At 43.9% G+C, this 16,477-nt stretch overlaps 1 protein-coding gene across 2 annotated transcripts in view; it reads right to left on the reverse strand.

The window, feature by feature from the left end:
- Positions 1–16,477, reverse strand: part of plppr5b (phospholipid phosphatase related 5b) — a 175,148-nt gene that overhangs the window by 35,085 nt on the left and 123,586 nt on the right. For both annotated transcript variants that reach the window (XM_033638552.2, XM_033638553.2), the window contains one exon: positions 4,545–4,795. In XM_033638552.2, coding sequence (XP_033494443.1) covers positions 4,545–4,795 — 251 coding nt within the window. The remainder of the gene's footprint in view (positions 1–4,544; positions 4,796–16,477) is intronic.

Raw genomic sequence — 16,477 nt, forward strand, 5'->3', positions numbered from 1 at the left:
TGAGTTTACATATCACCTTGGGTTCGTCCTTCACCTTCTCAAAATGATCCCACACTTTGGATTTCCTGCCCGACATGTTATTAACTAGCCTGTGGAATAACCGCAGGTACCAGCCCTGGAAATTAACCTGACTCCTGTCTGACTGCTGAAAGAATGAGATCGTGGATACATGCAGTGGAAATGAGTTTCCTCCGTTGGGTGTCTGGGCTCAGCCTTAGAGATAGGGGGAGGAGCTCGGACATCCGGAGGGAGCTCGGAGTAGAGCCGCTGCTCCTTCGCGTCGAAAGGGGTCAGTTGAGGTGGTTCGCACATCTGATCAGGATCCTCCTGGGCGCCTCCTGCTGGAGGTGTTCCGGGCATGTCCCACTGGTAGGAGGCCCCGGGGCAGACCCAGAACACACTGGAGGGATTACATCTCTCATCTGGTCTGGGAACGCCTTGGGGTCCTCCAGGAGGGGCTGGAAAGTGTTGCTGGGGAGAGGGACGTCTGGGGTGCTTTGCTTGGCCTGCTGCCACCGCGACCCAGCCCCAGATAAGCAGATGAAAATAGGTGGATGGGTGGATTCTCAGGCTGCCAGGACTGCAGCGTAGATGTGGAAGACTCAAAACACAGACCAATAAGAGCAGACTGGGCTTTTCGTCAGGGGGGTCTTAAAAACCACAGGCAGGAAGTGCATCACAACCTGGTATCCCTGAGATTAACATTCATGGTGTTTGATTCTGTGCCCTACAGTTTAGACGATGACACCACCTTACAGTGTCGATTCAGGCAAAAACATAATCACGAGTCTTTACATTACTGTTACATTATCATCTGAATGGGGTAATTACAGCCTCATTTGGATGAGTCCTCGGGTTCAGTGGAGGCTAGATGGCTGTGTTTGACCCTGACACTGCTGTAATGACTGAGACAATGACAGTTTGAAGAGGAGTGAGCATCATCTCCACAGAGTTGCAGGGTTGTGTGTTTGTGTGTGTGTTGCGTGTATAAGTGTCTGTGTGCAGACTGCATGTATGTCCTGAACGCTGAGCTGTTCACAAACAATGGCCTTTGCTAAATGACCTAGATAACAGAGGCAATCTGCTCTCCCCATCGTGCGGGGAGTCACTGATGGTCCAAAGCCGTGCATTCGTCGCTCATGGGCACTCGGGCAGACGCTGTCTCACTGACACAGAAAATCAAAGCAATCAGACCATCAGCTAGAATCAGAGCCTTTCTGGAAATGTTTGTGTGTTGTGCTCAAAGGATAAATCCACAGTGAATCACGCAGGGTAGAAATGTGCTGCTGCACTGCTCTCTGTGGATTCAAACATTCAGGCATGTTGGACTGTTGACCAAAGGGTGATGGATCAGTTAGATGGAATGCTGGAAAGGATGATTTCTTCTTGCTTTTATTCTTGTGAGCACATCCACGCTGCATTGTACAAAAATCAAAGAACACAGTGCTTTAAATGTTATCCAGCAGATTCTTCCAGCCACACTCAAATCTGATATCTGTGAGGGGAGACAGTCACCCCCTCAAATGAATTCTGGGAAGTGTCCCTGTCGCTCTGACACTATCTGTGATCTATAACTGGGCCTTACATAAGACAATCTAGCGAGAAATTAAATGGGAAGTAAAATGTGATCATCTTATTAGACATCAGAGAGATTAGATGCAAGGTCACACACACTAAGGCCTGCAGTGGAACAGAACAGAGCGGCTCAGATATTATATAACGACCACTTTGACACGAGGTGGTTCAAGGCAGAGGAGGCTTCAGTTAAAGCATCCAGCTCAGTCTCACTGACCTCAGAGCAGCAGTGCTGGTGAATGTCTGTGAAGGCTTAATCCAAATCACTGCACTGAAGTCTTACTTGAAGGAATTTAGCTGTTCAGCTGAAAGGTTTCTTCACTTCACTCCACCACTATGGCTGATAACACTGGTGACGACTCTATATTACGAACTACACAGCCGGCTGTATGGGATTGAATTCTTAGATCTAGACAGAGAAGATGGCATTTAGCGAGCTCTAATTATCAAATGTTGGCATGCCTAAAGGGTAACTTTGGTATTTTTCAACCTGGACGCTGTTTTCCCACATGTTTGAGTCTAAAGCCCCTTTTTCTTAAATTAATTATTGAGCTATGACCTAAAACATGTTTTGTGAGGTCACAGCAACGTTGACCTTTGACCAACATTTCTAATCTGTTCATTTTTGAGTCCAAGTGGACATTTGTGTCAAATTTGAGGAAACTCCCTCAAGGCTTATTGAGATATTGTGTTCATGAGAATTACATGGATGCAAGGTCACAGTGACCTTTGACCACTATAATCTAATCAGTACATACAGAACTTCCTACTGTAGATGAAGTTTGAGGTTTGCTTTCTACCCAGTAAACTAGGGGTGTAACGGTACACAAAAATCTCGGTTCGGTACGTACCTCGGTACACAAGTCACGGTTCGTTTTTTTTTCGGTACAGTAATGAAAAAAATAGACAACTATTAAATATCTTTTACTTATTGGTAACCTTATTAAAACATACCACCACAGCAGTTAACTCTTTTTACACAATTTTTGAATGAAACAAATATATATAAAATCCTGCTTTTTCACATTGTTTGAATGAAAATAGAAATATAAAAGTGAAAAATAAAATCCTGCTGTTTTTTTAACACATTTTTTGAATGAAAAATATAAATATAAATGTCTGCTTAAACAGTTTTACTCAATTAAAATAAAAAGTATAGTGCAGCTGGTCAGCTTTAAAGCCTGCTCAGATTCAGTTTTACTAGGAACTTACTTAGCTTTCCCACTTTGTTAAAGTGCAGTAAACAAAACATGCTTATATCTGAAGTGCAGCTTAAACAATTTTACTCAACTCCAGTGGTGTTGGTTATTTCTTTAGCGCGATGGTCAGGGAAACGCTCTTTCTTTTTAAATGACGACGATATCGTAGTTTGCACCAGATTGCTTTTTCTAGTCGTGCCGGTTAACGTTCAAACTCGGGTGGTGTCGCTTTAGATGCGTTAGCATGTTAGACGTGTTTCCAAGTACATACCCGACCGCTGTTCTGCAGTGTCGGCACACTGCTTTTGTCTTGTCCACTTGTTTATTTCCATCTTCGTATTTTACCCTGAAACCAAAGTGTTCCCAAACGGAGGACTTAAGGTTTGCAGATGGGTCTTCAGGTTCGTCAGGCTCACTTGCCATATTGTCAAAATGCGAGAATGCGCTGCACAAAGTGAAGGCGGAGATTTATGGTTGGACTCGGTTCGTCACTTAATTATGTCCGTCGGGGAACTAGATATTTTAAATGGTTCGGCTCGCACAAATGGAATTAAAATAAAACAAAATAAAATAAAATAATATCCTGCGCCCAATAATTCGGTACAGGGTCGTGCTGAACTGAAAGTCGCGTACCGAACGGTTCGACACAAATACATGTACTGTTACGGCCCTACAGTAAACACATACAGCCAGTTACGCACTGACTCCATCGACTCCCACTTGGATTTTAGCATGTTTTGGTATCACCTCTCACTGAAAATAAAGTGAAAACTAAATAGTAACATAGATGTCCTGGGATTCTACCCTCTTCCTCTGACTGAATAACTGTATCTGTAGCTGGTGGGTCAACAGCTGAACGAGCTGCTTTTAAACTGATGTTGCAGTATTCTGTGTGCATAAGCACTTTGGGCTGAATATGATTAGCATAAGTATATCACTTGCACTCTCAAACTTATGGAAAAAAGCATTTGGGAGAGAGAACTGGGATTGCACAGTGCTAACTTGGTCTGACTTCCTGTATAATCTGTCTTGGCAGCCATGCAATAAGTAGAAAATAGAATTACTTCAACATGGGATCATTTTATTCATCCCTCACACCATTATCTGGGAGGCATTCAGCACCTATATAACCCTCACACACGCCTGCAATACTGTGATTTTGCTCCGTTTCTCATGCCTCTAATCTTTTTTATACATTTCCAGTTAGCTTCACCCCAAAGACATTGTTCGTCATTTTCTGAAATATGCTTATTCTCTTTTTCTGAAAGTGAGATGTTCAGACTGATATCACTCTCATATCTAAATATGGAGCTAGCCCCAGGAGGCGATTAGTTTCGCTTTGCATAAAGACTGGAGGCGGGTATATCAGCTAGCCTGGCTCTTAGGTCTCAGTTTAATAGATTGAACCACAACCTATATCAGTCATGTTTACATGGCACTTACCAAAGTAATTGGCCAACTGCTCACAAGCAATCAGACGATCAGAAAGAAACAAGTTTATCCAAATCTAAACTGCTTTATTTGGATTTTTAAACTGAAAGTGAGCTCAAGTTCATTATTACTAGGACTCCCTCACTTGACAGGAAAACTGTGTGAGCACAGCTACAGTGAGTACAGATGAAAGATGAGACAGAAAGTGGGTTTGATCGTATAACTGCCTGAGTTTCTTGATGTCACCATGCTCCCAGATTTCAGTAGTTTACCATGAATAAATGTATTTGGAATCTGACAAACAGTGAAAGTAGTAAATGCAGGAGCAGAGTGACTCACAGCCAGGTAGAGTGCGGCGTAGACACTGAGTGCGGCCTCCTTGGATGGGAAGGTCTTGCGGGCGCGCAGGATGTCGTCCTGGTTTCCTGTGCAGGCCTCCTGGTGGCTGATGTAGCGCAGGGCCTGCTGGCAGCCCAGTGCCGTGTAGTTGGGCTTACAGACCGTCAGGAAATAGGGTGCCAGGTTCCCTGTCACTACCTGGCCTGCATTGACAAAGATGTCGACGGTGAAGAGGCCAAAGGTGTAAACTCCTGGGAGGAAAAAAGAAGATGTTAAGAGGGACACATGAGACAGACAGAGCTACCATCAGCAGCAACGTTTGTGATATCAAGACTGAAAAGGTGGAGCTTGTTCAAAATACTAAGCTGTGTGGGCTGTCTCTCCACCGGCCTTCTTAGCTACTGTTATCATGAACCTCATCAGCTTAATAGGAGGAGGCTGTATTATAATCTCTGACTCGACAATTATTATTACTCCTGGCTCACAGAATTCATTTTGGAGGAATGAAACATCTTGAAGCTTAACCTTTGACCTTCAACCACCAAATTCTAATCAGTTTATTCTTCAGTCCAAGTGGACATATGTGTCAAATTTTTAAAAAAAAATCCATTAAGGTTCTTGAGATATCATATTTACAAGAATCAGACAGATGCAAGGTCACAGTGACCTTGACCTTTGACCACCAAAATCTAATCAGTTCATCCTCGAGTCAGTGTGAATGTTTGTGCCAAATTTGAAGAAATTCCCTCACGGTATGCTTGAGGTATTGCATTCACAAAATGAGACAGACAAGGTCACGATGACCTTGACCTGTGACCACAATAATCTAATCAGTTAATTCGTGGCACCTCGTATCGTAGCCTCGGCTACCAGTGTATTAATGGGTGAATGTGACTCATACTGTAAAAAGCGCTTGGAGTAGTTGGATGATGCTATATAGTAGGTGCAGTCCACTTGCAGCACACCATTCAGGTTACTGCCACCTGGTTTCTGCCTCCTGCACCGTAGAGGGAATAGCTAGCTAAATAATACCAAAAATAAAATTTCGGCTCTGACAGGATAATCAAACTTTGAGGATGATGTTGCTCCAAGGCTGTTTTATGAATTGATCTTTTTCTTTACTGCACATGAAAACACGTCTAACTGAGTGAATTCATACACCAGTAAAATCAGCTCATAAATTGTTTTGCTGGCATGCTTTGTTTGGTTGCCATGGTCACACTGTGAGTCATAATCAACTCAGACAGTGGTGTCAAATAGCTGTGCGTGTCCATGAGAGCGGCAGCCATCGTCTCCCTCCTTGCTGCTGCCTCTGATGTCGGCGCCACACCTGCCGTCACGTTTGTTAGGAACACTGAAGGCTGATGTAAAAAATACTCAGAGTCGGACATACCTTCATAGAGACTGTATGTCTGTACACAACAGAGCCTCTACATGTGACCAAGAGGAGTAGGTGGAATATTCACAACACACCCACATCAGGATCACTGTGCCGTTATCAGCCATTACTGCCTGTGTGTCCCTGTGTCATTTTATTTTTATTAATCTCATTTTGCAAAGTTATAATGCTCATAGGGAAGATTTTCTTTACCCACAAAATGATCAGCTTAGCTCTTATTACCAGGTCGTCAAATACCAACGCTTTGTCACACCCCTTGTGATGTGATGTCAACACCGAAGACGTGCTTTAGCGTGTTTGTGAGACTCATCAGGCTTTCAGATAACTCCAGTGGAAACCGATCTGCAGCAAAACTTTAATCTGAGAGAAACTGATGCAGCATAAAGAGCTAGAGCTCTGCACAGGGTGTGACGGAGGGGAGGGGTCAGACAACACTGCACTTTCACCCAAGAGCAGCGCTGCAGTCAAGACCACCTAAACTGAGACCATGTCAAGACCAAGACCAGAATGTATCGAGACCAAGTCAAGACCAAGACCAGAATGTATCCAGACTGAGTCAAGACCAAGATCAGAATGTATCCAGACTAAGTCAAGACCAAGACCAGAATGTATCGAGACCATGTCAAGACCAAGACCAGAATGTATCGAGACCAAGTCAAGACCAAGACCAGAATGTATCGAGACCAAGTCAAGGCCAAGACCAGAATGTATGTGGACCAAGTCAAGACCAAGATCAGAATGTGTTGAGACTAACTCAAGACCAAGATCAGAATGTATCGAGACCAAGTCAAGACCAAGACCAGAATGTATGTGGACCAAGTCAAGACCCAAGTCCAGAATGTATCGAGACTAACTCAAGACCAAGATCAGAATGTATCGAGACCAAGTCAAGACCAAGACCAGAATGTATGTGGACCAAGTCAAGACCAAGATCAGAATGTATCGAGACCAAGTCAAGACCAAGACCAGAATGTATGTGGACCAAGTCAAGACCAAGATCAGAATGTTTCGAGACCAAGTCAAGACCAAGATCAGAATGTTTCGAGACCAAGTCAAGACCAAGACCAGAATGTATGTGGACCAAGTCAAGACCAAGACCAGAATGTATTGAGACTAGCTCAAGACCAAGACCAGAATATATGTGGACCAAGTCAAGACCAGAATATATCGAGACCAAGACCAGAATGTGTTGAGACTAACTCAAGACAAAAGATCAGAATGTATGTAGACCAAGTCAAGACTAAGATCAGAATGTATGTGGACCAAGTCAAGACCAGAATGTATGTGGACCAAGTCAAGACCAAGACCAGAATGTATCGAGACTAGGTCAAGACCAAGACCAGAATGTATGTGGACCAAGTCAAGACCAAGTCCAGAATGTGTTGAGACTTACTCAAGACCAAGATCAGAATGTATCGAGACCAAGTCAAGACCAAGACCAGAATGTATGTGGACCAAGTCAAGACCAAGACCAGAATGTATCGAGACTAGGTCAAGACCAAGACCAGAATATATGTGGACCAAGTCAAGACCAAGACCAGAATGTGTTGAGACTAAGTCAAGACAAAAGATCAGAATGTATCGAGACCAAGTCAAGACTAAGACCAGAATGTATGTGGACCAAGTCAAGACCAGAATGTATGTGGACCAAGTCAAGACTAATATCAGAATGTATGTGGACCAAGTCAAGACTAAGACCAGAATGTATGTGGACCAAGTCAAGACCAGAATGTATGTGGACCAAGTCAAGACCAAGACCAGAATGTATGTGGACCAAGTCAAGACCAAGACCAGAATGTATTGAGACTAGCTCAAGACCAAGACCAGAATATATGTGGACCAAGTCAAGACTAGAATGTATGTGGACCAAGTCAAGACCAGAATGTATCGAGACCAAGTCAAGACTAAGACCAGAATGTATGTGGACCAAGTCAAGACTAAGACCAGAATGTATGTGGACCAAGTCAATAATAAGTGTTCGTCTTTGATGAACTGGGAGCGAGAACAGATTAAAATGACGGACAGCACATGAAATGGCCCATTCTGTATCAGAAGCCTACGAGCCGGTCTCTGTTCTGTCCGTGGTCTCTCCTCTCCAGTCTTCTAAAAAAGACACATCGTGTTGAGACACTGGCAGAGTGCTTTGTAAAACATCAAGGACGGGACATAAATCATTCAACCGACTCGTATTTTCAGTGTGGATGATTCCCTTTAACACCAGAGGAAGGCCGTTCGTCCCACAGCAGAGACCTGCTGCTCCTCACACTGTGACGCTGCATAAAACAGGTCCGCTGTCTACAGGGACACCTCAATCCCCTGCTCCTCACACACACTAACACACACTCACACACACTAACACACACACACACACACACACACACACTGTGCAACAGTCGCCCAGGTGCCATATACTGCTCTTAACCAAACCAGCCAGGCTTTACGTCTCTGTGATTGAAGGGCTTTAACAGAAATAATTGCTTCCCTCCTACGAGAGCCCGGCCCTCTGTCACACTAAATTACCAAACAGGCGCTTAGTCAGACAACTCTCTCTCTCTCCCTCTCACACACACACACACATACACACACAGAGGGGTGTTCATCACACCAAACACACACACATACTTTTCCAGGTTGCATTATTTGCTGGGGCAACAATAGCAGCTTTTCCAATCACTGTCAAGTGTTTGTGCTGCTGCAAACTAATTTAAGCCCGGCTTTGAAGCGCATTTAGCTGGAAGACATTCATGAAAACGGGCAACGAGGCGTCACGGCTGTTGAGCAAGGCACGTCTTTCGCCCTCCTCGCACAAGTTCTTGTTTTAAATGTCGCGGTCTAAGTCATTGCCTTTCCTTTCTCATTCCTCATCAGCCACACAGAGGAGCGGTGTGAGGCTCCACATGCTGACAGGTCCATTTCTTAACAAGCATCAAATAGGTTTTGTCAAGCGCTGTGTGACTCATTCGCCGAGCGCTCGCCGCACAGTGCATGGTTCCAACGCTGTCCCACTTTCTCTGACACGAACGTGGAAATGTGGGCACTCTGTGTTTTACAGACAACTTACACTCGCTGGCTAACCCCCCTCTCCCTCATCGTGTCGGGCTTTGGGAACGCAGAGAGGGACGGCCAAAATTGCTTATTAGAGCATGAATCTAATTCAGTTTCCCTGCTTCAAACAATGCCATGATCTGCTGCAGAGCCACTTCGTAGCCATGCATGTGTATGTGCGCTGTTGTCTAAGTACGCAAGCTTGTTGGGTGTATTTGATCCTCCAGTCTTTGTGTATATGAACGTGTGTGTGTTGGAGGGTGAGCAGGGCTGAAGCAATGCACCTCTTCTTTGATCCGGTGCCAGCGTCTCCACAATGCTGCAGTGTAATGCACAACCCAGTCAGTCTCAAAGTTATCACAGTCTCCCAGACTCCCTGCGTGCTCACAATCACGTTGACACGCACACAATCGTAGGTAGAGACATCAGAACACTGGGCTGAGAGGTAAATATGAAGATGTGACTAAGCTCCATGTCTCAGTCCTAAACACAATGAAATAAATAGAGTGTGTATTCAATTGAGTGAAATATAGAAATATGACAAAGATTGAATTTGGAGGTTTTTCCCTTTAAGCATTCATGTACAGTCAGTTAGTATAAAAGAGGTACTTTGCTGATTCTCAACCAGCTTTGAATCATAAACCTTCCTCTGTCTGACCAGTGCGCCTGATCTCCCAGCTCAAAATTTGCTGGCTCCCGGGCTGTTGCTTAAACTACAAACAGAACCTTTTCAATGGTGGCTGATCCCCATCTGGAGCTCCTGGACCTCTTTGTTTTCCCAGTTTGCTGACATTTTCGACTGCTGTTTTCCTTCTTTGAGTTAGCTACTAACTGCTATCAGCTACTTTTTAAGTCTCCTTACACTTTGATCTCTGCCATAAAAATGGTCCGCCCGTGCCTACGTTGGTATTTTTGCTTATTGTGATGTCATTTCTTGGAGTATGTTCAGATGCTCCGTATCCCTAATATCTGTACAACCTAAGCTGAGAGGTTATGGAAGGCAATAAACCAAACAAAACAATTGATAAAAGCATTGAATATGTGTCAGTGGCTCAGTCCTCAGGGACTTGGCTTGGGAACTGGAGGACCACGAGTGTGGACTAATAGCTGGAGAGCCACTGCTGAGGTGCCTTTGAGCGAGGCACTGAACCCCAAACTGCTCGGGGTGCCTGTCCAAGGCAGCCCCCTCACTCTGACATCTCTCCGTTTAATGTATAGGTAATGTTTGTGCATGTGTGTGTGTATAACAGGCATGTGTGTGTATGACAACGGAGTGGAAAAATTTAATTTTTATTGGGGATTAATAAAGCACATTTTTCTTCTTAAAAATAAATACAAAAATCAGATGCTACATGATGAATGAATGAACATCATGAGCCAAAAGATTTTTAAATACAGAAACATAGACAAATTTTTGTTAACACTGTTCATTCTGGCGTCACCATGTGTTTTTTACGAGTGTATGATGTGATGAAACAGAAGAAAGAAACCTTTCTGCTGCAAAAAGAATGAATGCGCGCTAATATCGCGCTTATTCTAGATCAGTATAAACAGGATAATGCATGCAAGGATGTCCTGCAGCCATTATGAGGAAATTCTCGGGGCAATTATGGCAAAAAACCCACTACGCTACGGTCATGACCATTTTTGTCAAAGTAAACTTTATTTCCATTTGCAGTTTTATATTTGGCAATATGGCTCTGTTCTGGGGCCTCTCTGCCTTTCCTTGGGTTATGCAGGAAGCCTTCTCTGCCCTTCCACACGCATATGAGGAAAGCCTGAGGCGGAGAGAGCAAACCCTCCTGCCCTTCCATGCGCCTACAAAAAAAAAAAAAAAAAAAAAAAAGCCTGAGGCAGGGAGAGCAGCAGCAAAGACCCCACGGGAACAGAACAGAGCAGCATCAGTGACAAACAGAAATGACATTGATAAGTCAGACACAGCATGAAAAGGAAGAGCTGGACTGGAGGCAGGTTGCAAAGCAGCTCGCAGAGGAAGCAGCAACAGTAGGCAGGACAGAGCAGTTTAAATAGGGCGCCCTAAATAAGAGTTGCCAGTTGGTTGGATAGAAAGTTGCATGTAGCTGGGAGGTGAGCTGAGCTTTACATCGAGTCCTGCCTTTCTGCTTAGGCCTGAGGAAAGGCAGAGAGGCCCCAGAACAGAGCCAGAGCACTAAATATAATACTGCAAATGAAAATTAAGTTTTCGTTGACAAGTCTTCCTGACTGAACTGCATCTACAGTCAGTGGGGGAGCTTAAGTTTACACATAGCCCACTGTATGCATTTGCATTGCAACGTTCCTTCAAGAATGTTTTACTGTACAGCGAGCTCTGGGTGTTAGGAGCTTAGTTCAGACCAACATGTGAGGCTGTGGGCATGATCATTAAGTAATAAGGTGCAGCCCAAGTCTGGTCTGGTAAACAAAGTGACCCAAAGTGTTCATTCTGCTTTATCAGTTTTATTGTTTCTCAGCAGAGAGCAATTAGGAAAAGACATTGCAACCGTATTTTTTTTTTTTTGTCCCAAGCTAATTATTCTCTGAATGAAATGAAACGTATGCACATGTGTACAGTAGCACCAGACCTCCCACCTCTGAAAAACAGTGCTCTCCCTGGGAGCTGCAGTGTAAATCCATCACTGCCCATAAGGTTCAGAAAATGTAGATATAAAGTTCTGTTTTTCTAATCCAGTGTCTGAGCAGCTGCAGGTATTATCAGATTGTACACACATTGTAATCAGTATTTAATCTTTTTAAATATGTTCTGCTCAAATGCAAATGAAATCACACACAATCTGAAATCTCTCCAAGGATTCGGGCTCTTTTTATTTACTGTCACTCTATGTGTTTTTACAGCTGCACCGTGGTGAGAACAGCCATTTTCCCTGCTACAATTCAGTCTGCTGATAAGTGTCGCCAAGTGGCATCATTACAGCAATTAGCCTTCCAGTATTGATAAAAATGAATCAGCCCTGAATTCTTTAGCACGACTAACAATAAGGAAAGTGCCGAGAGGAACACGCTGAGCATCAGTAAGAAAACATGTCTCAGTCCCCATAAAAAACATAAAACAATCATCATATTAGTAATTAATATTACATCAGTGTCTCTTTAAATCTCCAACCAGCTGCTATTTTAAAGTGCCACTCTACTGGTTTTACAAGTCAGACAGAAAAAACTGGAGGCCCAGACACACCAAACCGTCTTCAGAGAACTACTGAGAACGAAGGCCCCCTGCTGTGTCACCCGACGAAACCATGTCTCAGCCAAAAAAGCACGTATGTTCTTCGCCCTGTGTGACAGGAAATAACTCCAATGTTGAAAGAACTAAGGCTGTAAACTTTTGGTCAGTCGGTTGATGGTTTGGTTATGTACTTGTCGGACCAAATTCTCATTGATCGGACAAAACCTGGTGATGCATGTTCTCCCTGTGTCAGCATGGGTTTCCTCCAGGTGCTCCAGCTTCCTCCCACAGTCTGAAGACATGCAGGTTAATTGGTGACTCTAAATTGTCTGTAGGTGTGAATGTGAGTGTGAATGGTTGTCTGTCTCTATAGCCCTTTTTAGATAGGAGTTGTGCAAATTTGCAGGAAAGCCCAATCAGTGTTTTTTCAGCATTGGCAGTATAAAACAAAATCGGGGAGTGCAGCAAAATGCCGCCTGCCTACTTTTGTTTATACAGAATGTGCCTTTTTCGGGGCAATGGGGGGCGTGAGCAAGTAACAAAACGTGTAGCTCAGCGTGTGACGTAAACAGTGACGTGGGAGGGAAGCCGCGGCTGGTCAGTCCTTCGGTGATTCTCTCATAAGTCGGCCCGTTCTTCTCCGTCCCCGTCATCTGACGGTTAATGGCCTCTTGGTTTGCGAGGACAAGGAGGGCGCACAATTCCTTGTCTCCCCAGTTGCTCATCTTTACAGTGTCTGTCAGGTTTGTGTTTCCCTCTTGCTACTAGCTGCTCGCTAATTCCTGCTATCAGCTGTTTCCTGTTTATCCACCGCCAGTGAGTCGCACGTGCGGCGTCATCAACAGCTCCTCCCACAAGTCATCAACAGCCCATGAACATTTTGATCTATGAAAATATGATTCCAAGTTCACACACACTTTTAAAGGGTAGAATTTGTATTTTCAACATGGATCCTATTTTCCCACATTTTTGTGTCTCAGTGAGTCATGGGAACATTTTTGAAACTGGTCAGTATTGACCCAGACTGCTGCAGCCGCAAACTACACTACAGTGTCACCACTTGGGGCAATTGAGCACTGTCAATTTAGGTTCAATAGAACTTCCTGTTTTGGCCACTGACAGGCTGAGATTGTTAGTGTGTGACAACATTATGGAAAAGATCCCTAAAGAGAGAGTTGTTTGTAAGAGAGTAAGATTCTGTTTGTTTAACCAGAAACAGCCCCAAAATCACCGTAGCCAAACCCACCAGACTCCATTTTAAAAAACAGCAATTTTAGCATGCATAGAGTCGGCGTATTTTCAAATCTAACTACATGAATAAAGTGTTTATTTCAACCAAACCAGAGTTGGTGATTTTTGAAACACTGGAAAAATCATCAAGGTGGTTTTGTGAGTTTTATTTTGCTTCTGTTGACTTTGAATAAAGCGTGTTTTGCGATGATATAATGACTGTTTATTTACATGGAGTCTGGTGGGTGTGTTGTGGTGAGTCTTCTTAATGAACAAAAAGGATCTTACTGTTTATTAAAAACATCCATCTTTGTAGTGATCCTTTCCATAATGCTGTCAGACAATTAATATAATATTTTGAACCTGTTAGTGACCAAAAGAAGCACTTTTAGTGGATGTTAGTTGATGGTGCACAATTGCCCTTGGTGACTACACTGCAGCCTGTTTTGTCGCTGTTGTCTGCAGCAGTCTTGCTCAGTGCTGGACCAATTTCAGAATTTGTTGTTCCCATTGGTCACTTTGACACAAAAACATGGGGAAATAGGGGCCAGGTTGAAAAATGCTGAAGTTGCCCTTTAATGTGCAGTTATAAGACAAGAAGCGATGAATGTGTCCAGTTTGTTTGGAATAAACTGAAGCAATCACACCCTCAGACTCGGAGTTAAGTGCAAAAACACATCAGCAGTAGCAGCAGCAGCAGGGATGAGCATGCTGCATGGAAGGTGAAGAAAAAAACCGAGCTGGCTGAGTATTACCATTTTGAGAGATAATATTTAGAACATGTTCAAAGAGTATTCAGGGTGCAGAGCAACCTTGAGAGGGAGGTCAAATCCAACCAGAGGAACAGACTGTCAGAGTAGAGCTGAGCTGCATTCAGCAGCCACAAACACTTTCAGCAACACTGCAGTCTCTGGAGACGCTGCTCTTACTGACAGAGGAGTGTGACATAGATTATAAAATGTTAATGCTGAGAGGTGGAGGGAAAGAGAGGCAGGGCACGTCCGTGGTAGTGTTGATTGTTGATGATGGCGGACAGCTCTTGGTGAAATTACCTGCAGTGACTCACAGATGGTTGTTTGTATTTATAAGATGGGCTTCCAGTAAATATATTAAAAAAAATCAAGAAGTGGCTGTGGCAGGATTTGGCATCCTCATAACACCCAACAATCCATGATGAGCCTCCAGACTTTCAGGAGCCTTGCTGCAATTTTAAATCCACTTACAAAATTGCTGTTTTTTCTGTTGGAGTTATTTCACTGTGGTGCTGAAAACCTAAAGCTGAGATGGTGAAGTTGTTTCCCTCACATCTGTAAAGCTAATAGAGTTTATGACTCTGTGATAACAAACCAAACCATCTCAACAAAAACTAGATTAGGACTCCTGGATGTATGTCTTCAAGAACCAGTGAAGTTGCAGTTACAGTTTACTTGGACGTTGATGCAAAGGCACTAAAAATTCTGAAATGTGGACGCTTCACAGACGTCTTCAACCTGGCAGCACAGAGGATCTCTACAGTCAGCCAAGTTTCAAGAGTCACCAATTCAGTCTCTGACCAAATGTCTCTCCTTCTGTTCCTGTGATATGATGTTAAATAACAGCCAGAAAACATTATGATGCCACAGTGAAGCTGACCTTTGACCTTCTGGATATAAAATGTCATCTCTGCTATTTTACTATATCACACATTTGTGTAAAATTTTGTCATAATAAGTGTTTAAAGTCTTGAGTTATGGACAAAAACATCTTTGTGAAGTCAGACTGACCTTCAACCACCAAATTCTAATCAGTTCATCGTTGAGTCCAAGTGGACGTTTGTGCCAAATTTGAAAAAACTTCCCTCATGGTGTTCTTTAGGTTATAGTTGTCACATGGATGAGGCAGATGTGGTCACAGTGACCTTTGACCACCAAATTGTAATCAGTTCAGTCCAAATGGACGTTTGAGCCACATCCTGAGAAAATTCCCTTAAAGGGATAGTGCACCCAAAAATGAAAATTCAGCCATTATCTACTTACCCATATGCCGATGGAGGCCCTGGTGAAGTTTTAGAGTCCTCACATCACTTGCGGAGATCGGTGGGGGGAGCGGCTAGCACACCTAATGGAGGGTGACGGCGCCCCAGATTCAAACGTCCAAGAACACAAAATTGAATCCACAAAATATCTCCATACTGCTCGTCCGTAGTGATCCAAGTGTGCTGAAGCCCCGACATAAAAAGTTGTTTGGAAAAACGTCATATGAACTCTGTTTTTAGCCTCACTGTAGCCTGTAGCTCTGACTGCTTCTCTGTGCTCCGCGCTCACATGTGTGTGCTCAGGGTGATCGGTGATGCACGGTCTCTGAAGAGCAGCAGTCTCGTCAGTACTGATGTCCAGATTGTCAAGTGCAGGCATCGCCAATTCCCAGTCTGAGCAGCAAAGACTTTCCTATCCGTTGACATTGCTTTGCATTTGAAACAACTACACCACCAGGTTTCCAGTGCTTGACTCCGGTATTCTGCGGCTGGCTGAGGGTCAGGCTCATGAGCTGCGGCGGCTGCTTCGTCCAGTAGCCTGAGTTCCGTCCGTATACTCGGGCTCAAACAAATATGGCTCAACAAAGAAATGCTGTTCCTCCTCAGTTTCAAAGTCTTCAGACATGTTGGGCTGTCCTTTGCTAAAAGACCGTAGTGCAAATTATCTTTTAGCTACTGTGGTTACCGTTGTCTCTCCCTGCGGTGAACATGTCACGTAATGTAAACACGGGTAAAAAAAGCTCATGCTTTCGCTGGTCTCGTGCAGGCACGCACACGTGAATGCGGAGCACAGAGAAGCAGTCAGAGCTACAGGCTACAGTGAGGCTAAAAACAGAGTTCATATGACGTTTTTCCAAACAGCTTTTTATGTCGGGGCTTCAGGACACTTGGATCACTACGGACGAGCAGTATGGAGATATTTTGTGGATTCAATTTTGTGTTCTTGGACGTTAGTCTGGGGCGCTGTCAGCCATTAGGTGTGCTAGCCGCTCCCCCCTTGGATCTCTGCAAGTGATGTGAGGACTCTAAAACTTCACCAGGGCCTCCGTCAGCATATGGGTGAG

Source organism: Epinephelus lanceolatus, chromosome 20, assembly GCF_041903045.1.
Source record: "Epinephelus lanceolatus isolate andai-2023 chromosome 20, ASM4190304v1, whole genome shotgun sequence".
Classification (NCBI taxonomy): Eukaryota; Metazoa; Chordata; class Actinopteri; order Perciformes; family Serranidae; genus Epinephelus; species Epinephelus lanceolatus.